Source organism: Crotalus tigris, unplaced genomic scaffold (genome assembly GCF_016545835.1).
Source record: "Crotalus tigris isolate CLP2741 ecotype Arizona unplaced genomic scaffold, ASM1654583v1 scf7180000024349.2157984, whole genome shotgun sequence".
NCBI lineage: Eukaryota > Metazoa > Chordata > Lepidosauria > Squamata > Viperidae > Crotalus > Crotalus tigris.
The window spans coordinates 754941-781176 of NW_024100518.1; the positions used below are offsets into that span (position 1 = coordinate 754941).

The following is a 26236-nucleotide window of genomic DNA, read 5'->3' on the forward strand; positions in this document are numbered from 1 at the left end:
AAAGTGATGATTTTCCTTTTAGCCATTCATAACTATTATTAGAACAAATGTTTTATTAATTCTGGTTCAGTGTTTTAATAATCTGGAATGAATTCATCAAGGAGAGAGCTCTTAGAACTCAACAGTCTCATATGTTTGGCTAATATTTGTTGTATTGTAGCCATTTCCAGCTTGGTGGCTTTCTCATGGCTTTAACTACAAGCGTGCCATGATAGGAAAGAGAGAAGCTGTAATAAAAACATATCAGATTTGGGAAGGCTGCAACTATGAGGAAGAGGCAAGGAAGATAGCAATGCCCAAGTACCATCAAAGGATAAGACAAGTCCTGAAAAGACAGCTCACTAGGAAGACAAGATCAATGCCACCAATACATATGCCCTGCCAGTCATCAGAAATCCTGCCAGTATAGTGAGCTGGCCAATGGAGGACATGAAGGCTGTCTATTTAAAGATCTGGAAACACCTCACAATTTAAGGAGGTTTCCATCCGAGGTCCAACACCAAAAGATTGTACACAAGCTGGAAAGAATGCATATAGACTCTGGTGAGTGTGAAAACCACTGTTTTGGACAAAACCCAGAATTTCTAGAAATACCCAAAGATTAACTGGGACAGCAACAGACATGGGAAAATCAATCAGGGGACCTGTAGATAGCTGAAGAGGCTGACATTGGGAAATCCTACCAGTGGCTGGAAAGGGCTGGATTAAAAGAGGGCACTGAAGGACTGATCAGAACAACACAAGAACAGGCACTATGCACCAGATCCATATGAGCAGGGGTCTACTACACTAGACAGGACCCTAGGTGCAGGCTATGCAGAGAGGCCCCAGAAGACAGTCCAACACCTAGTGACAAGGTGAAAAATGCAGGCAAGAACAGCATACACTGAATAGCACAACCATGTAAATGGCATTGTGTACAGGAACATTTGCACATTGTACGGGCTAGATCCTCCCAAGTCCACATAGGAGATTCCACAAAAGGTCATGAGAATAACAGGGCAAAGATATTGTGGGACTTCCAGGTCTGGACAGACAGGCAGTAATGATCAAGACATTATGGTAATAGATAAGATCCACAGTTCAGCAGTTGTGATAGATGTAGCAATGCCAAGTGACAGCAACATCAGGAAGAAGGAAAATGAAAAGCTGGAGAAGTACTAGGCCACGAAGGAGAAACTAGAAGGAATATGGAAAATAAAGACCAAAGTGTCCCCAGTGGTGGTAGAAGCACTCAAGGCTGTGACTCCTAAACTGGGAGAGTGGCTCTAATGGAGCCCAGAAACAACACCAAAGACCTCTGTTGAGAAGAGTGCAGTACTAGGAATAGCTAAGATACTGCACGAACCCTCAAACTCCCAGGCCCCTGGTAGAGGACCCAAGACTGAAGAAGACACATCCCCTTCTTGGGATGAGAAGGGATTTTTTTTCCCTCTGAAAGAATGCTGCAGAAGGGTAACAGGCTTTTGTTAACTATTCAACTTTCTTAAATATAAGATTTCATTGTCAGGAACATAAATCCTTGTGATATATCTATTGTGTCATATAGTCAAAACCCTTTCTATAATTGCAGCTTAAATAAGATATTTTACTACCATGGCTTATTTCTATAGAAGTAATGAGTACGTGCTGTTGGGCTATATAACATATACACGGGAATGTTCATTCTTGGAAAGTTTGACCAAAATTCACCCCCACATCTACTTTCCAGCTAGACTTTTTTTTTTAAAACCTATTAGTTTGAGAGATGTATTAGTTTACAACCTGGCAGATAATTGAAAGTTGCCTTTCTGTTTCAACAAAATATCCCTTCACTAGTTTTCTAGAAAATAAACACATGAAATTTTATGAAGATAGATCAGTTTGTTCCCGTTGCTATAATGTGTGTCATATATCACCTCAAAGGATGAAAGACGTGCCAAACTGACTTAGCCAGACTAGATACTTCAAAAAAGCTAGTCCCTAGAATAGTGCAGAAAGTCCTAAGATTTATGATGTGGTTTTAATTATGAGAACAGAAAGGACTTTTTCCATATTAAAATGGAACATAAATGGCATGGCTACATATTAGTTGAGTTTTAATCCTCACGCAACAGAACCCACAATTAAAGTTTGTGATATTCCTGTGCAATATGTAACAAGAAAGACCACATACACATACATGTTAAAATGTTTACAAATGGGCAGATGAAAGTAATGTAGAAATGAAGACCAACTTTTAAGAAACAGAATCTTTGCATTCTGGGTCTTTAATTCGTTTAATTCCTTATTAATTATTTTACATGTTGAAGATTTCTTCTGCAAACATGAAGCAGGGTATTTGAGGAATTCACATTCTAGGATGTCTGGTTCGAGGTCAGTGACCATCTCATTGTGGTTATCTGGGACGTTAAGCTCATTCTTGTATAGTTCTTCTGTGTAGTTTTGCCATCTCTTCTTAATCTCTTCTGCCTCTGTTAGGTCTCTGCCATTTTGGTCATTTATCATGCCCATCTTTGCATGAAACGTTCTCTTCATATCTCCAATTTTCTTGAAGAGATCTCTGGTCCTCCCTATTCTGTTGTTTTCTTCTATTTCTTTGCACTGTTCATTTAAGAAGGCATTATTATCTCTTCTAGCTACTCTCTGGAATTCTGCATTCAATTGGGTGTATCTTTCTCTTTCTCCTTTGCCTTTCACTTCCCTTCTTTCCTCAGCTATTTGCAAAACTTCCTCAGACAGCCATTTTGCTTTCTGCATTTCTTTTTCTTTGGGATGATTTTAGTTGCTACCTCTTGTACAATGTTGCGAACTTCCATCCATAATTCTTCAGGCACTCTGTCTATCAGATCTAATTTTTTAAATCTATTTGTCACCTCTACTGTATATTCATCAGGAATATGATTTAGTTCATACCTGAGTGGCCTAGTGCTTTTCCCTACTTTTTTCAATTTAAGCCTAAATTTTGCAACAAGAAGCTCATGATCTGAGCCACAGTCAGCTCCTGATCTTGTTTTACTGACTGTATAGAGCTTCTCCATCTTTGGCTGCAGAGCACATAGTCAATCTGATTTCTATGTTGACCGTCTGGTGATGTCCATGTGTAGAGCCATCTCTTGGGTTGTTGGAAAAGAGTGTTTGTTATGACCATCGTATTCTCTTGACAAAATTCTATCAGCCTGTGCCCTGCTTCATTTTGTACTCTAAGGCCAAACTTGCCTGTTATTCCGGTTATCTTTTGGCTTCCTACCTTAGCATTCCAATCCCCCATGATGATAAGGACCTCATTTTTTGGTGTTAATTCTATAAGGTGCTGTAGGGCTTCATAGAACCGGTCAATTTCATCCTCTTCAGCACCAGTGGTTGGGGCATAGATTTGGATTATTGTGATATTGAATGGTTTGCCTTGGATTCGAGTTGAGATCATTCTGTCATTTTGGGGATTGTACCCCAGTATTGCTTTTCCTATTCTTTTATTGACTATGAAGGCTACTTCATTTCTTCTGAGGGATTCTTGCCCACAATAGTATACCTGATGGTCATCTGAGTTAAATTCACCCATTCCTGTTCATTTTAGTTCACTGATTCCTAAGATGTTGATGTTCAGTCTTGTCATCTCTTTTTTGACTATGTCTAGCTTGCCTTGATTCATGAATCTTACATTCCAGGTTCCTATGGAGAAACAATCTTTACAGCATCAGACTTTCCTTTCACCACCAGATATATCCACAGCTGAGCGTCCTTTCGGTTTTGGCCCAGTCACTTCATTCTTTCTGGCGCTACTAGTACTAGCCCTCTGCTCTTCCCCAGTAGTATATTGGACACCTTCCGACCTGAGGGGCTCATCTTCCAGCGTCATATCTTTTTTCCTTTTAGTACTGTCCATGGGGTTTTCATGGCAAAGATACTGGAGTGGTTTGCCATTTCCTTCTCCAGTGGATCACATTTTGTCAGCACTCTCTGCTATGACCTGTCCGTCTTGGGTGGCCCTGCACGGCATAGCTTATAGCTTCATTGAGTTACACAAGCCCCTTTGCCACGACAAGGCAGTAATCCATAAAGGGGAAGCCATAATGTAATTTAGTTCAATTTAGCTTCTCATGAGTCCTAAATAAAGTTCTTCTTTGCTTGGGATTCTGGATACTAAATTCAGCTTAACAATACAAGTGAGACTGTGGGAACAGTGCATAGCATGCAAATTAACAAGAGAGGGAAAACAAATACTGTAACATGGAACTTTAGTGACTACCTTCCGTGCCACTAATACATGAATCTCATGTTAATTATTGGGCACTAATACTCTTCTCTCTGCTCAAAAGCACTGTAGAGGGTATCCTACTCACAGCGCCCCATATACTGTATTACGTGGCTCCTCTCTGTAATGTGAATGTCAAGATAGAGCCCTCTAGGAAGGTAAGCCAGAAATGCAGAGGAAATTGGTTGCAAATGCAAATGCATTGCAAAGTATCATTGCCAAAGTTCACTCTTCTACTTGGTAGGGGAGAAGGAGTTTGGCACTGCCGGCAATACATTCATGAGCCCATTTACAATGTAGGATTATAAATGGGCTCATGAATGTATTGCCGGCAATATTTAGTAGTACATAGCAGAGCAAATTGCCACAACACAATACTCAGTGCTAGCTTGATTAATAATGCCACCTTCTTCCGTCAATGCAGACTTGCATTTTTAGAATGCTTTGGAAGAAAGTGCAGCGTTGGTAATGGCAATTAGCAACCTTCTCCAGCACAAGCATGAAGCCAAAACAAAATATGTATCTGTTAAGTTAATGGCGAATGATGAAGACACATCTTTCCTTGAATAACTCTTTATTTCGTTTCCAGCCAAAACTCCAACAACGAACAAAGGCACGCAGGTCTCCTTTTATATGCCCAAATCCCTGGACACAATGGCAACAGAAAACAGGCACTTTTCCCGCCTTGCGCATGCGTGCAAAGCCGGCACCACTCAGTCTGGTCCTGGGCAGCTTTTGCAAAGCCCGGGACCATTGCAACGTCCCGAGCCTGCATTTGCAGGCTCAGGACACAACACCCCTCCCCTCTAGCTTGAATCAATCCTGTCATTATTTAACATTCTTCTTTGGGGAGAGTGTCACACTTCCTCACAGCCAAACATGGAAGGGAGTGCCTGAGGTTGCCTCCACACACAAGTTTCTTCCCATTGCTTTGGGTGAATAGCTATACCAGAAATCATAAATAAAACAAAATAACATTATCAGTCTATGACTTTAAGGGCATTATCCTTGGAACTGGACATCAACTTCACAAAATCTGAAAAATATTTGGGCGGGCACTTGGCCCTCTGCAACCTCCGCGGACCAAGAGTTTGCTTGGTCCCTTTTCTCGCTCACCGGGTTGGGTGATTCCAGGTGATGCTGCCCACTTGCCTCAGGAGACCCTGGTCTCGCCTGTCAGGCTTAGTAGGTCAGGACTTTGCTGCCCCAAGTACCTGGTTGACCTGCCCATTTGCTGGCTGGATGAGTCCTCTGAGCTCGAACCAGCGTCCCTTGGGGGGGGTGGTAGTCCCCAGATCCACAATGGACCTTTCTTGGGAGCACTGTCCCTTGAACCCAAGGTCAGCGTCTGGATAGTCAGGTGTGGCTACAGGGCCCCAGTATCCAGTGGACCCCAAGGTCATACTTGAGGTGCCAGAGTCAGGAGTAGCCTCTCTGTTTGCCCCCCTTACAGAGGACTTTCTTCTGGGAGCAATTGCAGAATTGGGCCTGCTCCCATGCTGTGTTGCCAGTTCTCTTGCAGGATGTGAGTTGTGTGGATACCCCCAGTCAGTCTCCTTGTCTGGTGAATAATGTGGATACCCCCGGTGTGACTCCCTGGCTGAAGTAAGTATGGGTGTGTGGGATGACCCCCTGCCCCATGACTTCCTGTTTGGAGCACTTGCGGAATCTTGAGATGGGGAATCAATGGCCTCCTCAGCGGCCAGTAATGGCTGCTGACATTGATCCTCAGAATGCACTCTATAGCCCTTCTCCCCTCCCCCAGAGCAGAGCCAGGAGCAGAAGGGTGAAAATCCAGCTTCGCACGCAGCTGATCTATGTGCCACTAAAGAATGTGGCCATCTTCCAAGGACACTTCATAGGATAAAGGTCCAGAGATCTTGCAGACCACAGCTGGTACCAAGAGATGACCGGCCCCGTAGTTCTGAGTCCAAACCGGAGCACCCACTTGCAGACTCCTTGGTGCCCGAGGGTGCGGCACCTGAGACACCACCTGGTCAGGGTGCAGTCTGTCTAACTTAAGGATAAGCCGGCAACTCCAGCGAAGTTCAGCAGGGGTCTTCCCTGTGGCTGTGCGAGGTGTGGTGCGATGTGCAAGAAGAAAGTCTGCTAACCTGTAATGCCAGTTACCGTAAGTCAGTTTCTTAAGGGCATCCTTGGTAGTGCGCACCATACGCTCAGCCATTCCGTTGGTGGATGGGTGGAAAGGAGCCGAAGTTGCATGGTGGATCAGGTTGGCCTGAAGAAAAGCTTGGAACTCAGAAGAGGTAAATTGAGGAACGTTATCTGAAACCAGAACATCTGGAAGGCCATGAGCTGCAAAACTTTCTCTCAACACCTGGATAGTCTTGGCAGTAGTAGTGGAGGATACAGGAACAACCTCTAGCCACTTGGAATGGTTATCAACAACAACCAGAAAGAATTGCCCCTGAAAGGGCCCAGCATAATCTATATGTACCCTAGACCATATAGTTTCCTCCCATCTGTGAACTGAGACCTGAGGCATTTCAGGCCGGGACTGTTGGCACACATGGCACCCATGTACCTGGGCCTCGATGGCTTTATCAAAGCCAGGCCACCACAAATGTCTGCGCGCAAGCGCTTTCATCCTGACTATCCCAGGGTGTCCCTCATGCAGAGAGATTAAGATTCTAGACCTCAATGAGGCCGGAATTACTACCCTACTACCCCATAACAAGCATCCCTTGAAAGTGGACAACCCATGCCTCTTTTGCCAGAAACTTTGGAACTCAGTGTCCGGGCACATGTCAGGCCATCCTGACAACACCCATGTCAGCACGCATGTAAGTGTGTGATCAGTGGCAGTTTCTGCAGCCACATCCCTAGCATTGAGGGGAGACTTAGGCAGCTCTTGAATGGACAGAATATTAACAGCTGGAGCAGGATCAGGCTCCAAGGTTGGCAGGGGTAATCTACTCAGGCCATCTGCATGACCCATTTTCTTTCCAGGTTTGTGAATTAATGTATACTCATATGCTGATAGGAAGATGGACCAACGCAGCATACGAGGAGACAGGATATGTGGGGTTTGTTTAGAAGTGGTAAACAACCCCAACAAGGGCTTATGGTCAATGTAGACCGTGAAGTGGCGGCCGTATATGAAATCATGAAACTTCTTAACGCCAGCCACAATAGCTAATGCTTCCCTGTCAATTTGAGCATAATTACGCTCTGCAGAAGACAGGGTCCTGGAATAATAGGCCACAGGGACCTGTGTCCCATCAGTCTTCAGGTGGCTAAGTACGGCTCCCACCCCATATGGAGATGCATTGCAGGCAATGCAAACAGGTAACTGCTCATTGAAGTGAGCAAGCACTGTATTGGAAGTAAGCAAGGCTTTAACCTCACTGAAACATTTTTCATAGACTTTAGTCCACTGCCAGCAGGCTTGTTTGTCTAAGAGCCTGTGCAAAGGTTCAGCTATTGCAGCTTTATGTGGCAGAAAAGCATGGTGAAAGTATAATAGCCCCCAAAAAGCTTGTAATTCACTCTTAGACTTAGGGCTCGGGGCCTGCTGAATAGCTTTCAATTTAGCTTTAGAAAGGTGAATGCCTTGAGCATCTATCCTGAATCCCAAAAAATCAGTAGAATTAACTCCAATCTTACACTTGTCCTTCTTTAGCTTAAGGCTTGCTCTTCTAAAATGAAGCAAGACAGCCCTTAATCTCTCTACCAAGTTTTGAGATGATTCCCCAGCAATGAGGACATCATCAAAATATGGGCAGACTCCAGGAATACCCCTCAGTGTGTTCTCCATAACACTTTGGAATATGCCAGGGGCTACATTCACCCCAAATTGCAGTCTCTTTACTTTAAAAGCTCCTCTATGGGTTACAATTGTCTGAGCCTCAGCAGCTGCTTCATCAACAGGCAACTGTTGATAGGCCTGTGCCAAGTCAAGCTTCACAAAAATGCACCCCCCCCTTGAGGGAGGCTAGGATATGGCTTACTACAGGTACTGTGTTGAGTCCCTTGCGAAATGGCAAGACACGAGAAGCAGTTGTAGTTCTCAGATTGCTTTATTCTTCATTTAGCTTACAGATTGAATGCTCCGGCAACGCCCAAAACTCCCGGCCTCTTATATAGGCCTTTCCCGGGTCAATGTGTTACTTTTCGCGTGCCAGCACCCGCGCATGCGCACAGGCGCTGGCGACAGCCTGTCTGGTCCCTGGCAGCTTGCACCTGCCCGGGACCGCCTGCAACCGCCCTGAGCCCATTTGGAAAGCTCTGGACATAACACCCCTTTCCCCCGGGCTAAAACTACTACCAACATACAACCCATTTTCTTGATGCAGTTTTCTACTCCCCAGTGTTCCTACCCTTCTACTGGCTCTGTTTAGACAGCAATGTTATGTAATCCTCTAAGTATTTAGGTGATTTCCTTGCTCTCTGTGACCTCCTAGGCTCTGGGTCTCTGGCAGGTATCCCCTGACTGAGGGGTGACGTGTGCCTGTTCCCCTTATCATGCCTTGGTGCCTTCCAAGGACTGTGCCCCAATGCCTGGCCTGCTTGCTTGCCCACCGGGCTCGTCAGGCCAGGGCTTCTGTCACTTTGTGACCTGGTTGTCCCGCCTAGCTGTAGGCTCTCTGGCCCTTCTAAATGATAGCCACTGTTGGGCGTCTCTGTAGAACCTCCTAGGTCCGTCCAAGACCTATCAGGAGGCTGTCCATCCCCTGATCCCCGTTCTGTGTCCGGGCTTGTGTGGGTTTCTGTGCCTTCCCAAAACTCAGTTACTCCCTGATTTGGGCTGGAGGTGTTGTAGTCGGGACTTGGTTCCTCGACCACCTCCCTGTATGTTTGCCCCCTTGTAGGACTTGGGGTAAGGTCAGGCCAACTCTGGGGATTATGTGCCAGCTCTCTTGCGGGGTATGATTTATTTGGATGCTCCCGGGTATCCTCCCTGACTGGAGTACTGTGTTGTGCAGGTGAATAGTGATTGTGCCCCCGGAGTGACTCCCTGGCTGGAGTAGGCGTGAATGCCTGGTGGTTGGATAAGCCCCTAGAATTCCTGTTTGGGGCACTCGCAAAATCTTGGAATGTGCCGTTTGTGGCTCCATCATTGGTGATGGGCAGCAGCTCGTGCCCTTCCCTTTGCTCAAAGGGGTCCCCCTCCCCCCTGGAAAAGACCCAGGAGACTCAGCAGGAAGGTCCCGCCTAGGGCGGAGTTGGTCAATGTGCCGACGCAGGACACGACCGTCGTCCAGGGAGACCTCGTAGGACAGAGGACCTGTGACCCTGGAAATAGAAGAGGGGACCCATGTATGACCAGGCCCGTAATTACGAGTCCAAACCGGGGCACCCACAAGTAGTTGTCTAGGTGCCCTAGGGTGTGAGGTAGATAAAGGCAGTCTGTCCGGATGCAATCGGTCAACTTCGTAGTCAGTTTGCGCCCCCAGCGAAGTTCAGCTGGGCTTCTCCCTGTAGAAGTGGATGGTGTGGTGCGATAAGAAAGGAGAAAGTCAGCCAACCTGTGATGCCAGTCCCCATAGGTGAGTTTCTTCAAGGCGTCCTTGGTGATGCGAACCATGCGTTCAGCCATACCGTTGGTGGACGGGTGGAAGGGTGCAGAAGTGGCATGACGAATCATGTTAGCCTGCAAGAAAGCTTGGAATTCGGAGGAAGTAAATTGAGGGCCGTTGTCAGACACAATGACATCTGGGAGCCCGTGTGCAGCAAAAATCCCCCTCAGTACCTGAATAGTCTTTGCAGTGGTGGTGGATGAGACAGGTACAACCTCAAGCCATTTTGAATGGCTGTCAACGAGGACCAAGAAGAATTGGCCCTGAAAGGGCCCAGCGTAGTCAATGTGCACCCTAGACCATGGGGACTGTGTGTCCTCCCATCTATGCACAGGAGCTTGGGGCATCTCTGGGCGAGAGCGTTGGCACAGGTAGCATGCATGCACCTTAGCCTCAATGTCCTTATCTAGGCCAGGCCACCACAAGTGGCTGCGCGCAAGGGCCTGCATTCGAACAATGCCAGGATGACCCTCGTGGAGGGACCCTAAGACCCTAGTCCTCATTGAGGTGGGAATGACAACTCTGCTTCCCCACAGCAGACAACCCTGAGAGGTGGAGAACTCGTTCCTTTTAGACCAGAAACTCTGAAACTCAGGACTAGGACAGTGCTCAGGCCATCCAGACAAAAACCAAGAAAGGACACGTGAAAGTGTGTGATCTGTGCCCGATTCAGCGGCTACATCCCTGGCGTTCAGAGGGGACTCTGGCAAGGCTTGGATGGATAGAATGTTAACAGCTGGCGCAGGGTCAGCTTCTATTACTGGCAGGGGCAATCTACTGAGGCCATCAGCATGGCCCATCTCTTTCCCAGGCTTGTGAAGTAAGGAAAAATCATATGCAGACAAAAAAATAGACCACCTGAGCATTCTAGGTGAAATGATTGGGGAGTTTGCTTACGTGTGGTAAACAGTCCCAGCAGAGGCTTATGGTCAGTGAAGACCGTGAAATGCCTGCCATATAAAAAATCATGGAATTTTTTAATTCCAGCAACAACAGCTAAGGCCTCCCTGTCTATTTGAGTGTAGTTGCGCTCAGCAGAAGACAATGTTCTGGAGTAATATGCAACAGGAACCTGAGTTCCATCAGACCTGAGGTGGCTCAGGACAGCTCCAACCCCGTAAGGGGAAGCATCACAAGCGATGCACACAGGAAGGGACTCATTGAAGTGTGCAAGTACACTGTTAGAAGTGAGCAAGGCCTTGACCTCATTGAAACTAGTCTCATGTGTTTGTGACCACTGCCATACTGCTTGTTTATCTAATAGCCTGTGAAGAGGCTCAGCTACACTAGCTTTATGTGGAAGAAAAGAATTGTAAAAATTCAGGTGGCCCAGGAAGGCCTGAAGTTCGGCCTTAGACTTTGGCCTAGGTGCTTCTAAAATGGCAGTTAGTTTGGATTCAGCAGGGTGAATCCCAGCAGCATCAATTTTGAACCCCAAAAATTCAGTAGAAGGCACCCCTATTTTGCATTTGTCCTTCTTAAGCTTGAGGCCTGTCTTCCTGAATCTTAACAGAACAGCCCTTAGCCTTTCAGCTAGAATGTGTGTGGAGTCTCCTGCAATTAAGACATCATCAAAGTAGGGCAAACCCCCGGTATACCCCGTAGTGTGTTTTCCATTACGCTTTGGAAAATCCCAGGAGCGACATTCACTCCGAACTGTAGCCTTTTTACCTTAAAGGCCTCTCTGTGGGTCACAATAGTCTGAGCTATAGCAGCAGCATCATCAACAGGCAGCTGTTGATACGCTTGAGCTAGGTCAAGCTTTGCAAAAACGCGCCCCCCCCTTGAGAGAGGCCAGGATATGACTGACCACAGGAACAGGATAGGCATGTTGCTGCAATGCCTTATTCAGAGTGCATTTGTAATCAGCACAAATGCGAATGTCCCCATTTGCCTTTAGAGGCGTGACAATGGGGGTCTCCCAAGGACTGGAATCAACAGGTTCTAGAATTCCCTGTTGGATCAGTTTGTCCAACTCAGTGTCAATTTTACTCTTTAAAGCAAAAGGGACCCTTCTTGCTTTAATTCTAATGGGAGTGACAGTGGGGTCTAGTTTTAAGGACACAGGGGGTCCTTTGAATGTGCCCAGCTGGGGGCTGAAAACATCTGCGAATTCTTTGCAGACTTCCTGTAGGTCGAGTGTTTGTAAGCTGTTGAGCCCCGTGACGTGTATCCCCAAGGCCTCAAACCAATCGAGTCCTATGAGACTCGTTCGTTCACCCCCTACTACTAATAGGTCTAGTGGACCTTCAAAATTCTTATACTGTACGTTAAGGGTGGCCTCCCCCTTAACACACACTCTCGAATTCTGAAAGTCTGTTAGCACAATGTCAGAAGGCCTTAACTTGGCCTGAGTTCCACTGCCGGAACAAATCTTCCTAAATGTATGTAAGGAGATGATTGAAAGTGCAGACCCCGTGTCTAGTTCCATAGTTAATGGAACCCCTTGTAGCTTCACCTTGAGTGACAGCTTTTTCTTAATGGGCTTGTGTGTGCCTGTCCTAAAGATGCTCCTTCGCGAAGCGCAAAACCCCACCCTATTCTGGCTGGGGACCCTGGTACCTTTCAGGCGCAATTCTTCCTGAGGTTGTACCTTTCGTCGGCCCAGACACACAGCTGCAATATGTCCTTGTTTTACGCACGCCCGGCAGATAGCGGAGCGGAACTTGCAGTCGGTTCTCCTGTGGCGACCTCCACAGCCGATGCACTTGAGGGGAGCTGAAGAGCTTCCTTTCTGGTTCCCTTCCTTCGTGGGTTGGAGACGGTCGACTTCCTCGTCCGGATCCTCCTCGGAGTTCCCTTGGACTTCTTCTTGGTGCACGGATGCAACATCTGGACTGTTCCTGATCGGCCGCATGTTCTTGATGGCGCCGCCTGCTGCTTCTTCTGCGGTGACTTCTCTCAAGGCATCTTGGAAGGACAAGTCCTCTTTGGCGAAAAGCCTCTGTTGTAACTCTCGATGCCTTAGCCCGCACATGAATCGGTCCCTCAGTCGTTCTTCGAGGTCCTTGAACTCGCAGTGCTTGGCGGCCTTTCTCAATGCGGCGATGTATTCCTTGGCCGATTCTCTGGATAGTTGATCCCTCTGCTCGAAGGTGTGGCGCCATGCGATGACGGACATCTTAGGCTGGAAGTGCTCCTTCAGTAGCTTCTTTAGATCTGCGTAGCTGACAGACTCTAATGGGACAGGTGCTGCGAGGTTCTCCGTGATTTCGAAGGCGTCTTGACCGCAGACACACAGCAGGGTGGCAGCCTTCAAGCTCTCTTCCCTCACTTGGTTCACCTTGAGGTAGTTTTCCACCCTGGCTACGTAGGACTCCCACCTCTCTGGATGTGAGACATCGAACTCCGAAAGCCTTCCAATTTTTGCCATCTTCAGGAGACGGGTCTATCAGCCAGCCTACCCCCGAATGCGCACTGGATTGGTGGGTAGCTGCCGAGTCAACGCCGTTCCGCCGCTCAGGACTCACTTGGGTAAGATTACACCTTTTCCTTTTCAGTCGATGCAAGGCAATCCCATCCTCGTCGCCAGTGTTGAGTCCCTCACAAAATGGCAAGACACGAGAAGCAGTTGTAGTTCTCAGATTGCTTTATTCTTCATTTAGCTTACAAATTGAATGCTCCGGCAACGCCCAAAACTCCCGGCCTCTTATATAGGCCTTTCCCAGGTCAATGTGTTACTTTTCTCGCGCCAGCACCCGCGCATGCGCACAGGCGCTGGCGACAGCCTGTCTGGTCCCGGGCAGCTTGCACCTGCCTGGGACCGCCTGCAACCGCCCCAAGCCCGTTTGCAAAGCTCGGGACATAACATACTGGATAAGTGTGCTGCTGCTGTAGTGCCTTGTTTACTGTGTATTTGTAGTCTGCACATATACATATGTCCCCATTAGCCTTTAGAGGCATTACTGTGGGGGTTTCCCATGGACTAGAATCTACAGGTTCTAAGATGCCCAGCTGGAGCAATTTGTCCAGTTCAGCATCAATCTTGTTCTTGAGAGCAAAAGGTACCTGTTGTGTCCTGAGCCTGCAAAAGCAAGCTCGGGACATTGCTATGGTCCCGGGGTTGCTGCAATAGGTCATTTGTCAGAATTCGATGTTGCCCACCCAGAGAGATGGGAGTCCTATGTTGCTAGAGTAGAAAATTACTTTATTTATTTATTTATTATTTATTTATGAGACTTATATACCGCTTTAAGTGCAAGCACTCTCTAAGCGGTGTGCAAGCACTCTCTAAGCGGTGTGCAAGCACTCTCTAAGCGGTGTACACCAGTAAGCAATGTATATATATATTTACATTGCCCCCAACAATCTGGGTCCTCATTTTACCTACCTCGGAAGGATGGAAGGCTGAGTCAACCTTGAGCCGGTGAGATTTGAACCGCTGACCTGCTGAACACAGTCAGCTAAAGTGGCCTGCAGTACTGCACTCTAACTGCTGCGCCACCTCGGCTCTTACTTTAGGGTGAACCAAGTCAGAGAAGATGGCTTGAAGGCTGCAACCCTGTTGTGTCTGTGGTCAGGACGCATTTGAAATTGCGGAAAATTTGGCAGCCCCTGCTCCTCTAGAGTGTGTAATGTACACAGATTTAAAGAAGTTATTGAAAGAACATTTCCAACCCAAGATGCCTGTCATTGTGTGGAGACACACGTTTGAACAGAGGGACCAGAGGGCAGGTGAATCAGCCAAGGAATTCATTGCAGCTTTGAGAAGAGCAGCCAAACCCTGCAAATTCAAAGATTTGGAAGAAAGGCTGAGAGACTGTTTTGTATGCGGTTTAAGGAACAAAGTGACATGGTTCCGAAAGAAAGCAGATTTTCAAAGAATTTTGAGGCTTTTTCCTCTAAAAGAATCTTTTATTATTCTGCATAGCTTCGGCACTAACAAAGTTAAGCCAGAAACTGAATCCTCCCTCCCCCAAGCATCTGTAACAAAGCATAACTCACTCCTTCATTTTACAGTCATCAATCACATTCTCCAATTAATGTGAACCGTGAGGTGCCCCTCCCGTTGCAGCTGAGCTGACCTTGGCCACACTGTGCCCAGACATTGTTATGGTTAACTTGCATACTTTCCCACCCCTTAACCTACTGCTATCTGTCTTAACTCTAGAAATGCTACTCGGCTAAATAAAACAGGTTTGCTTCTTCATATATGGCAAGCAAGAACATACGATGTTAGCAGTCTTGACACAAAGACTTACAACAGAGACTCTTTGCAAAAGAAGATATTTCATTCCAAGATGCTTTGAGAGAGGTGACGGCTGAGGAGGCAGCAGGTGGGGTGGTCAAGAATATGCAGCCCATCAGGAACAACCCAGAAGCAGTCTCCATGCACCAGGAGGGCATCCAAGAAGGCTCGGAGGAAGATCCTGAAGAAGTGGTGGATCGGAAAGGAAGCAGAAGGAAGGTAAAGAGAAAGCTCCAACTGCATCCAAATGCTTCGGGTGTGGAGGTCGCCATAAGAGAGCCGACTGCAGGTTCCCTTCCGCCATCTGCAGAGCATGTGGCAGGCAAGGCCATATAGCATCTGTCTGTTTGGGTCGCCAGAAGCTGCAACCTCGAGAAGAATTGCGTCTGGAACGTACCAGCCAAAACAGGGTTGGTTTCTGCACGTTGCGCAGAAGTATTTGCAGAACAGGCACACACAAACCCCTTAAAAAGAAGCTGTCACTTAAGGTTAGGCTGCAAGGGGTTCCTTTATCCATGGAGCTGGACACTGGGTCTGCTCTTTCAATCATTTCCTTTCATACATTTAGAAAGATTTGCAACAGCAGTGGGTTCCAGGCCAAACTTAGGCCATCCAACATAATCATAACAGATTTTCAAAATTCCAAGTTGTGTGTAAAGGGGGAGGCCACCCTTACAGTGCAGCACAAGGATTATGAAGGTCCATTGGATGTGTTGATTGTTGGGGGTGAACGAACGAGTCTTATAGGACTCGATTGGTTTGAGGCCTTGGGAATCCAGGTTACTGGGCTGCAATATTTGCAAACATTGGGCCTAGCAGTAGTCTGCGATGAGTTTGCAGATGTGTTTAGACCACAGCTTGGGTCCTACAAGGGGCCTCCAGTTTCATTGAGGCTTGACCCTACCATCACACCAATTAGGGTTAAAGCTAGGAGAGTACCTTTTGCACTAAAGGGTAAAATTGATGCTGAGCTGGATAAATTGATCCAGCAAGGCATTTTAGAGCCTGTAGATTCAAGTCCATGGGAAACCCCCATAGTCACGCCTCTCAAGGCTAATGGGGACATACACATATGTGCAGACTACAAGTGCACACTAAAGAAGGCACTGCAACAGTATGCATACCCAGCACCAGTAGTCAGCCATATTTTGGCCTCCCTCAAAGGGGGGCGAGTTTTTGCAAAGCTCAATCTGGCACAGGCATATCAACAGTTACCTGTTGATGAAGCAGCTGATGAAGCACAGACCACTGTAATGCATAGGGGTGTATTCAAGGTCAAGAGACTGCAATTTTGGGTAAATGTAGCCCCTGGCATATTCCAAGGTGTCATGGAGAGTACACTTGGGGGTATCCCTGGAGTTTGCCCCTATTTTGATGAAGTCCTTATTGCTGGAGAATCTACTCAGAATTTAGCAGAGAGGTTAAGGGCTGTTTTGCTTCGTTTCCAAAGAGCAGGCCTAAAATTAAAAAAAGACAAGTGTGAGATAGGAGTCACTTCTACAGATTTCTTAGGATTCAGAATAGATGCCCAAGGTATTCACCCTGCTGAATCTAAATTGAAGGCTATATAGCAGGCTCCTAGCCCCAAGTCTAAAAGTGAACTGCAGGCTTTCCTAGGCCTCTTGAATTTTTACAATGCTTTCCTACCTCACAAAGCTGCTGTAGCAGAACCACTACATAGGCTTTTAGAGAAGCAGGAGCTTGGCAGTGGACAAAACTCCACGAAAAGAGCTTCAATGAGGTCAAGGCCTTGTTAATGTCCAATGATGTGCTTGCACATTTCAATGAACAATTACCTGTCTGCATCGCCTGCGATGCATCTCCTTATGGGGTTGGAGCTGTACTTAGCCACTTGAGGGCTGGCGGAACTCAGGTTCCTGTGGCATATTATTCTAGGACTCTGTCTTCTGCTGAGCGTAATTACACCCAAATAGACAGGGAAGCATTGGCCATAGTGGCTGGCATTAAAAAATTTCACGATTTCTTATACGGTCGCCATTTCATGGTCTAGACAGACAACAAGTCTCTGCTGGGGTTGTTTACCACTAACAAACAAACCCCTCACATTATCTCCCCTAGAATGCTGAGGTGGTCCATTTTCCTGTCAGCTTATGATTACACTTTAGTTCACAAACCAGGTAAGGAAATGGGCCATGCTGATGGCCTAAGCAGACTACTTCTGAAGCTGGTAGAAGCAGACCCTGCTCCTGCCATCAACATTCTCTCCATTCAGGTGTTGCCAGAATCTCCCCTCAATGCCAGTGATGTGGCTGCAGAAACTGCCACAGATCACACTCTTACACGTGTATTATCATGGGTCTTGTCGGGGTGGCCTGACAGAAGTCCAGTTCCAAAGCTTCTGGCTAAAAAAGTACGAGTTTTCCACTTTTAAGGGTTGCCTGTTGTGGAGCAGCAGGGTAGTTATCCCAGCCTCATTGAGGCCTAGAATCTTGGTCTCTCTACATGAGGGACATCCTGGCATTGTCAGAAGGAAAGCGCTTGCGCGCATCCATCTCTGGTGGCCCGGGTTAGATAAGGATATAGAGGCTTAGGTTCATGGGTGTCATGCCAGCAGTCACGTCCAGAAATGCCTCAGGCCCCAGTTCATAGGTGGGAGGAAACTATATCACCATGGTCCAGAGTGCATATAGATTACGCTGGGCCCTTTCAGGGTCAATTCTTCTTGGTTGTTGTTGATAGCCATTCAAAGTGGCTAGAGGTTGTTCCTGTTTCCTCCACTACTACTGCCAGGCCAATCCAGGTATTGAGAGGCATTTTTGCAGCACACAGCCTTCCAGATGTTCTGGTTTCAGATAATGGTCCTCAATTCACTTCTTCTGAGTTCCAGGCTTTCCTTCAGGCCAACATGATCCATCATGTGACTTCGGCTCCTTTCCACCCCTCCACCAACGGTATGGCTGAACGAATGATGCGCATCACCAAGAATGCCCTCAAGAAACTGACTTATGGTGACTGGCATCACATGTTAGCTGACTTTCTTCTTGCACACTGCACCACACCGAGTACTTCCACTGGGAAGAGCCCAGTGGGGTCGCAGACTAATAACTAAACTTGACAGATTGCACCCTGGTCGGGTGGCGCCTGCAGTCTCACAGCCACGGGCACCTAGGTGTTTGCAAGTGGGCTCTCCGGCTTGGACCCGGAACTACGGGCCCGGTCATCTTTGGATTCCAGCTGTGGTCTGCAAGTTCTCTGGACCTTTGTCCTACGAGGTTTCCGTAGATGACGACCACATTCTCTGGCAGCACGTAGACGAGCTGCGTACGAGACTGGACTCTTCCTCTTCTGCTCCTGGCTCTTCTCTGGGGTGGGGGAGGAGGGTTATAGTGTGCATGTTGGGGATCACTATCAGCAGTCATTGGCCGCTGAGGAGGCCAGGGAAGGCCCATTTCAAGTTTCCGCAAGTGTCCCCAACAGGAATTCATTGGGACGGGGAACATTCCCCACACCGTCACTGACTCCAGTCAGGGAGTCACACACGGGGTACCCACACTACTCACACAAACCATACAGCACTCCAAACAGGGAGACTAACCAGGTATCCAAACAAATCAAAGAATACAAGAGAACTGGCATCAACCCAAGGGAACTGGCCCAATTCTGCAACTGCTCCCAGACGGAAGTCAATGGGAAAGGGAGTAGACAGAGAGGCAAATCCTGATTCTGGCACCTCTGGTACCAAATGGGGGGCCACAAGGTATTGGGGCACCGCAGCTACCCCAGACAGCCTTCTCTTGGGCTTGGGAGTGAGGGACTGTGTTCCCAAGGAAGGTCCATTGTGGACCTGGAGAATACCACAAGTCCACAAAATACTAAGTGGGACTCAGAGAATCCAGCCAGCCTACACTCAGGCAGGTCAACCGGGTATGGGGAGGAGCAAAGTCCTGGTCTGCTAAGCCAGGACGAGCAAGCAGCCAGGCAACAGAACCAAGGTCATCTGGGCAACTGGGGCAGCAAAGAGTGGGCACCCCAAACCCAGTAATTGAGCAGGGAAGCCAAGGGTGTCCCCTGGGTCCAAGGAGGTCGCAACGGGTTAAATACCCACCCAAACACCTTAGGGAGTTTATAAAGTAGCTGTCAAGTCATGGGGAAAACAAGGCAGTAATGCCATAAATGAATGGTGGAGTTATTGGTTTATTTTTGGAGTGTCAGGTACAATTATTCCCAAAATGATAGTATGGTATCACACAAGGGTGTGATCCACGAGCAACATCAACATCCATAGTCCATGCATTTGATTGATGGAAACTTATACCACGTCCCTTCAGAGAGGTCACAAATGTGTGCGGAGAAAGTTTCATCTGGGGGGAACGGGTGTTGTGTCCTGAGCCTGCAAAAACAAGCTCGGGACATTGCTATGGTCCTGGGTTGCTGCAAGCTGCCCGGGGCTAGACTGAGCAGCACCAGCCTTGCGCGCATGCGTGAGGTGCGAAAGCGCACCATTATCTGTAACCATTTTGCCCCGGGATCCGGACACAAGATAAGCGGCCTGTGAGTTTCTGAGTTCGTTGTTGGGGTGAGCAGAAGAGAAATAAAGAACTGTTGATTACAGAGTGCGTACTCTTCATTTGCCATTAAACCAAGGACTTAACAGTACCCTCCTGGGCTTAACCCTGATAGGCGGTATGGAAGGATCTAATCTTAATGAAACTGGAGGCCCCTTGTAGGTTCCAAGCTCAGAGCTAAACACATCTGCAAATTCCTTGCAGACTTCTGCCAGGCTCCACGTTTGCAAATTGTGTAGCCCTTTAACCTGGATTCCCAGAGCCTCGAACCAATCGAGTCCAATAAGACTCGTGCGTTCACCCCCAACAACCAACACATCTAAGGGACCTTCAAAATCCTTGTACTGTACCTTAAGGGTGGCCTCCCACTTAACACACACCTTAGAATTCTGAAAGTCTGTGAGTATTACATTGGATGGCCTGAGTTTAGCTCAAAGGCCGCTGCTGCTGCAAATTTTCCTGAATGTGCTGAGGGAAATAATGGAGAGAGCGGACCCAGTGTCCAATTCCATTGATAAAGGAACCCCTGTAACCTTACTTTAAGGGACAGTTTCTTCTTAAGGGGTTTATGTGTGCCAATCCTTAAAATATTTCTGCGTGTTTCGCAGAAACCCACCCTATTTTGGCTGGGGACCCTGGTACCTTTCAGATGCAATTCTTCTCTAGGTTGTACCTTCTGATGACCCAAACAGACAGATGCGATGTGACCTTGCTTGCCGCATGCTCTGCAAATGGTGGAACGGAGCCGGCAGTCAGCTCGTTTGTGGCGTCCTCTGCACCTGAAGCATTGAAGAGCTGTTGAGGCCTTTTTTGTGTGTTCCTTTTCTCTCCTTCCGGCTGCCTGGTGAAGCTTATCCACCTCCTCTTCAGGATCTTCCTCCGAATCTTCTCACACGTTTTCCTGGTGGACAGTGACTATCTCTGGAGAGCTTCTGGTGGGCCGCAGATTCTTTACCGCCCCACCTGCTGCTTTCTCTCACAGAGCATCTTGGAAAGAGACACCTTCTTTAGCGAAGATCTTTTGCTGTAAGTCTCTGTTCCTTAACCCGCATACAAAACAGTCGCGCAATCTTTCTTCCAAGTCTTTAAACTCGCACGGTCTGGCTGCCCGCCTCAATGCCATAATAAAGTCCTTGGCAGATTCACCTGGCCTCTGGTTCCTTTGTTCAAAAGTGTGCCTCCAAGCAATGATGGACAACTTAGGCTGGAAATGCTCTTTCAGAAGTTTCTTTAAGTCAGTATACGTTACTGACTCCAGAGAAGCAGGGGCCACCAGGTTTTCTGCAATCTCAAAGGCTTCCTGCCCACAGACACATAACAGGGTTATGAATCGTAATGTAAATATCTGATATGCAGGGTATATTTTCATTGTTACGAATTGAACATAAGTAAAGCATAGTGATTAATCACAAAAACAATATAGCAATGCTTGATGGAGAAGCTTACTCTTCTTTGCTCAAAAATGTTGGGAGGGAGGGAAGGGGAAGGAAGGAAGGAAGATTGAAGGGGAAAGGAAGGAGATGGAGATTGAAGGGGGAAAGAAAGAAGGAAGGAAGGAGAGAGAAAGAGATTGAAGGGGAAGGGAGGGAGATGGAAGGAAGTAAGGAAGATTGAAGGGGAAAGGAAGGAGATGGAGAAGGAAGGAAATTGAAGGAGGAAGGAAGGAAGGAAGGAAGGAAGGAAGGAAGGAAGGAAGGAAGGAGAGAGAGAGAGATTGAAGGGGAAGGGATGGAGATGGAGATGGAAGGAAGGAAAGAAGGAAGGAAGATTGAAGGGGAAAGGAAGGAGATGGAGAAGGAAGGAGATTGAAGGGGGAGGGAAGGAAGGAAGGAAGGAAGGAAGGAAGGAAGGAAGGAAGGAAGGAAGGAAGGAAGGAGAGATTGAAGGGGAAGGGATGGAGATGGAAGGAAGGAAGATTGAAGGGGAATGGAAGGAGATGGAGAAGGAGGAGATTGAAGGGGGGAGGCACTGCCAAGGACCCACAAGCAGCCCCGCACAATTGCCCGGGGAGGGGAGAGGCTTTGGCGGAGAGCCTGGTGGAGAACCAAGCGGCGGCACCTCCAGAGCCTCAGAAGTTGGCTGGCCACCCTCTCACACCCGCCAATATGGAGCCCCCCATCCTCATCCCGGCATTCTTGCCCTCTCCCAGCCGCCCTCCGGGACTGCCCCTCCAGCCATCACAGCGGTAGGGTCACGGGAGTCCCTTTCCATACCGCACAGCCCATCGTATGCAAGAGGGGTGCGACCAGAGCGCTAGCTCCCGCTCGGAAGGCACCGCTTCTCCCGGCCCGGCCGGCTGGCCTCCAACACACATGCGGGCATTGCCGCCACCTCGTTCTCTTCCCCGCCCCCTGGCCGCTTCCGAGGCCCGGAGCCTGGCAAGCCGGGAAGGAGCCACTCCTGCTCAGCAGCCCCATGACCGCGCCGGGTGCCAGAGGGCCGAGGAGGCCTTCGACGGTGAGGGAGGCGGGCTGGGCGGTGCCCAGGCAACCAGGAGGCATGGAGACCAGCTTGGCACCGCCTCTCAGCTCAGTCGGCAGTGGCGGCAGCAGTTTTCTTGCCCTTCTCATCTCCTTCCTCCTGCTGCCCCCAAAGCGGCTCGGGCGGGAGCCGGGAGGAAGAGGGGTGCCTGGGGGGAAGCAGCTGGGCTGGTGGAGGGGATTGCGGGCCGCACGGCACCAGCCCCGACTGTGGCTCCATTGATGGACGGAGGACTAGGCCGGGCTGCTGCCTGCTGCCCCCGTGCTACCCGGCCTGGTCCTCCGTCCATCAATGGAGCTGTGGTGCGGGCTGGTGCCATGTGGCCCGCCGGCTCGGCTCTCCCCCCAGGCATCCCTCTTCCTCCCAGCGCCAGCCCGAGCCACCTTGGGGGCAGCAGGAGGAAGAAGGAGAGGAGAAGGGCAAGAAAACCGCTGCCGCCATCCCCGCCATCCTCCCGCTGCCTGGCCTTGCCCTCCGCCCATCTGATAGAGCCGCGGTGGGGGCTGGTGCCATGCAGCCGGCCAGCCCCTCGGCCGGCCTGGCTGCTCCCCCCAGGCACCCCTCTGACCCCGGCACCCGCCCTAGCCGCTTTGGGGACAGTAGGAGGAAGAAGGGGAGGAGGAAGAGGATAGCAAGGAAGCCGCCACCAGTGCTGGGCCCTAGGAGGTGGCTCTCCTCTCCTACCTTTGCTGAATCTCCTTCTTCCTTCCTGGCAGCCTGGACTCTGGCACACCTTCTTGGCCAGCGGGTCCAATGGTCGGGCTGGCTGGGGATCGCAGGGGCTGGTCTCCCTTGGGCCGCGGCTTGCAGGAGGGCTGGCCCACTCAGTGGAGCCTCCAGTGGGCCACTCCCAACAGGGATCCCGGGATTTCCCCAGGCGGCTCCAAGGCCACGAGGCCCTGGCTGCACTTCTCCCAGGAGGTGGGGCACCCAGGCGCAGGGCCAATCAGAAGCCCTGCAGGAGGTAAGTCCTCCTGAGAGAGAGAGAGAGAAGGGAAGCAAAAGTGCCTCTCTGTCTCTCTCTCTGCAAATGGCGGAGGAGGCCATGCAGAGACGGATCTCGGTTCCTAAGACCAACGGAAATACTGTATGTGTTTTCCAATGGTCTTAGGCGACCCCTGTGAAACGGTCGTTCGATCCGAAAATGGGTCATGACCCACAGGTTGAGAACCGCTGCTCTAAAGCAACCTCTAAAGTTATCCTTGATAACTTTAAGATATATGGATTTCAACTCCCCAGATTCCCCAGCCAGCAAAGGGAAGTCCACACATCTTAAGAAGCTCTGTTCTAAAGAAACTTTACTCCTTTCTCAATCACTTTCAGTTCCCAGAGAATTGGGTGAAATAGAACTGGCACACAACAAATAAGCATGTATTGTCAAGGGTCATTCTCATTAAATTAACTTTTTAGCATTCTTTGATTCTATTCCTTCCTACTAGGTCATTTTTTCTTAAATATACATTTTACACAACTTTATAAATTTGAATCCTGTATCTGTCAATACCATACTTTTATTTCAACCTTAAAAAGCTGGCACAAATGTCTTATTTTTATATAGTTGAATATAAGCTGTATCTTCCAAAACCAATTTTAAAAGATAATTAGAAACATTCATTTTAATATTTTTTTTCATCAAGACTAAAGGGTTAATAGCAAAATTTAAATCATCTTTAATCTGTTTTTAATAAAATTATGTAACGTGACATTTACACAGTGCCTTTAGCACACACGTTAAATATTTTACTTTATTTGCCCTTTCAAAGTAACTATATAGGAGATGTAACACCAATCCAATCATTGTCTTTCAAGAGAGGCAACTTCCAATGGAGCGTTATAACAATATAGCCTTAAAATTGCAGTTACAATTCTTCTGCAAGGCTGCTACAACTGCTGCTGTGCATAGACACTATTTTGAAAGCAGGGGGCACTGAATCAGAGAGTGTAATGACTGAAACGATCTTTCCAGGGCATCTAGTTCCTCCTTCTGCCTATATGCAAGAATCCACTTTCACAACACCAGCAGAACCTGTAGGATTCTGTGCACACAGACACTGATGGATAAATCCACAAATGGGGTTAACAAAAAGTAGTTCCTCCCCCCCCCACATTTTTTTTTATATTGAGCACTGTACTAATGTATTGCACTTCAAGTCTCACAAAACCTAGAAGCAGTTGCTAAATAAGAATTGTGGGAATTACAGTCCACATCTTGCAGAACACATTGGGGTTGGCTATCCTACACAGAAATTTGGTTGGGAAGTTTTTTCAAGAAACGTATCTTTTTATATTTTTATTCTTACACTTTTAACGTGACACCTTTTTAAAAGAAGGATTTTAAAGGATTAGGAGGGCAGCAGCCGAGACTCTGGAAAGACCCTGGACATAAAAGGTGAATGGTGTAAATAAAGTGTTACAAGTACAAAAACAGTTTCACATGGTATCAAGATCTTGTTATGCCAGGGAATGCAAGCTGTTCCATCAATAGCTTTAATATTTCCTTTCTTCCTCATTCCTCGTTTTTTAAAATAGAAGCTGAATATTTATTGCAATAAATTGTACCAGACAGGAAAGACAAAGACTTCTCAAGATATCATCTCTACATGTGTGGATATTTTTAGGCATAAGAATTAAGGGTTGCAAAGCTTAAGCATTTTAGCTACTCAAGAATACCATTTGCAGGAACTGCGGGTCCTATCCACTAAACCTGACAGTGGAGTCACCAGGAGTGAAACTCGACTACAAAATCTTACCCTGTAAACAACCTTTATGGAGAATTCAGCGGGATTTATATATACTTCGGCTAAGACTTCAATCTCGATACGCCGGTCCCAAATAGCGCATGTCCAAACAGAGCTCAGAATCTGACCTGGGCAACGGAACAAGGCGATTTCTCAATAAAGAACCTCATAATTCTCAGAGTTTAAGGCTGCAATCCTGTACACCTGCGTCCCGAAGAATCCCTCCCAAATCTCTGCGCCTTTTGCACAACTGCAAAATCACCAACATCCCGCTCCTTTCACACCACACAACCCCCCCCAAAAAAAAATCTGCGCGGGGAGTCAGTCTCCCCCCCCCCCCAAAAGCGGAAAAGTTTAATTCTTTCCAAATCGGTCCCAACCTGGATCGCCACTCCCGAGCAGAAGAGGGAGGTTTCTTCAAGCTCCACGCTCCGTACCCGCGCAACCGGCGCTTTAACCTTGGGACTCAAGCCCGATTCCCCCGGCCCCCTAAAGGATCAGGATGCGCAAAAAGCGCCTTGCAGACTCGACATTCCCACTGCCACCCCCTCCACCCGGCGCCCCCCCAAATACAGAACTAGGCGAATTCTCTACGGAGCAAGAAGATCTAGTTGCCCGTCGGCTTAAAGAAGCAGCGCAGGGAGATCCTCGCCCGCGCTCGAGCGAGCCGCGGTGCTCGCCTCTCCTCTCCCTCTTTCCAACCCGACCTCCTTCTCTGGCGGTCACCTGTGGAAATAGTGGCCGCAGAACATGCCGCCCAGCAGCCTGCAGCCCAGCGGGGCGAAGCCTGGCGGGTTACGCAGCGCCAGCAGAAGCGCGGGCACCAGGAAGGCGGGCAGCTCCTGGAGGAACCAGGCGCGGCGGGCCGGCAGGTGGGCGCGGCGCGGGGTCTCCGCGGCGTGGTTTCCCCCCGGGTTTGGCTGGCGGGGCTCGTGCTTCCCGTAGCCACAGGGCCGTTGACAAAACACCAACAAGTGCAGCAGCCCCAAGATCAGCAACAGGGCGCTCAGGGTCATCACCAGGCTCGGCAAGCAATGCATGTTCTCCAGCCCGGCCGAAGAGGCGCTCCAGAGACAACTGAAGAAGTCAAAGCGAAGCCTGCCAGTAATAGAACCGCCGAGGTGCGAAGAGAAGGGGGAGCTCGCCTGGCCCTGGGTCGGCGGAACCCGCCCTTCTGCCTTCCCCTGAGCGCGCAGCTTGAAATCTGCCCGAGGTTTGCAGAAGTGAGAGCGCTCCCTCCCTCCCCCCACCGCCGCCCACCCCCCCCCTGCTTCTAGCTAAAGCAGCTCAGATTCGGAGTTCGCCCCCTCTCGTTTGTACCCGCTTTGTCCTGCGCGAAGGTCTCCCAACAACTTGGGGCCTTCCTGATTCAGACTGCGCTACTGCGCGATCTTCAGGATTCCCAAGCCCGGAGACTGGAGTCAGCTGCGCTCGGACAGGTGTGAACTGAAGCAACACATCAGTTATCTGCGTCAGTTCGGAGGAGGCTGCGAGAAGGGAACGCTTAACTGAATTTGGGGCTATGTGAA

The 26236-nt window shown here is 48.6% G+C and overlaps 1 protein-coding gene across 1 annotated transcript in view; it reads right to left on the bottom strand.

Moving 5' to 3' along the window:
• Positions 1–25862, bottom strand: part of SRD5A2 (steroid 5 alpha-reductase 2) — a 54317-nt gene extending 28455 nt beyond the window's left edge. Inside the window, exon 1 of the mRNA XM_039327021.1 lies at positions 25434–25862. Within this exon, the coding sequence (XP_039182955.1) occupies positions 25434–25747 (314 nt within the window). The 5' untranslated portion in view covers positions 25748–25862. The remainder of the gene's footprint in view (positions 1–25433) is intronic.
• Positions 25863–26236: the final 374 nt, after the last annotated feature.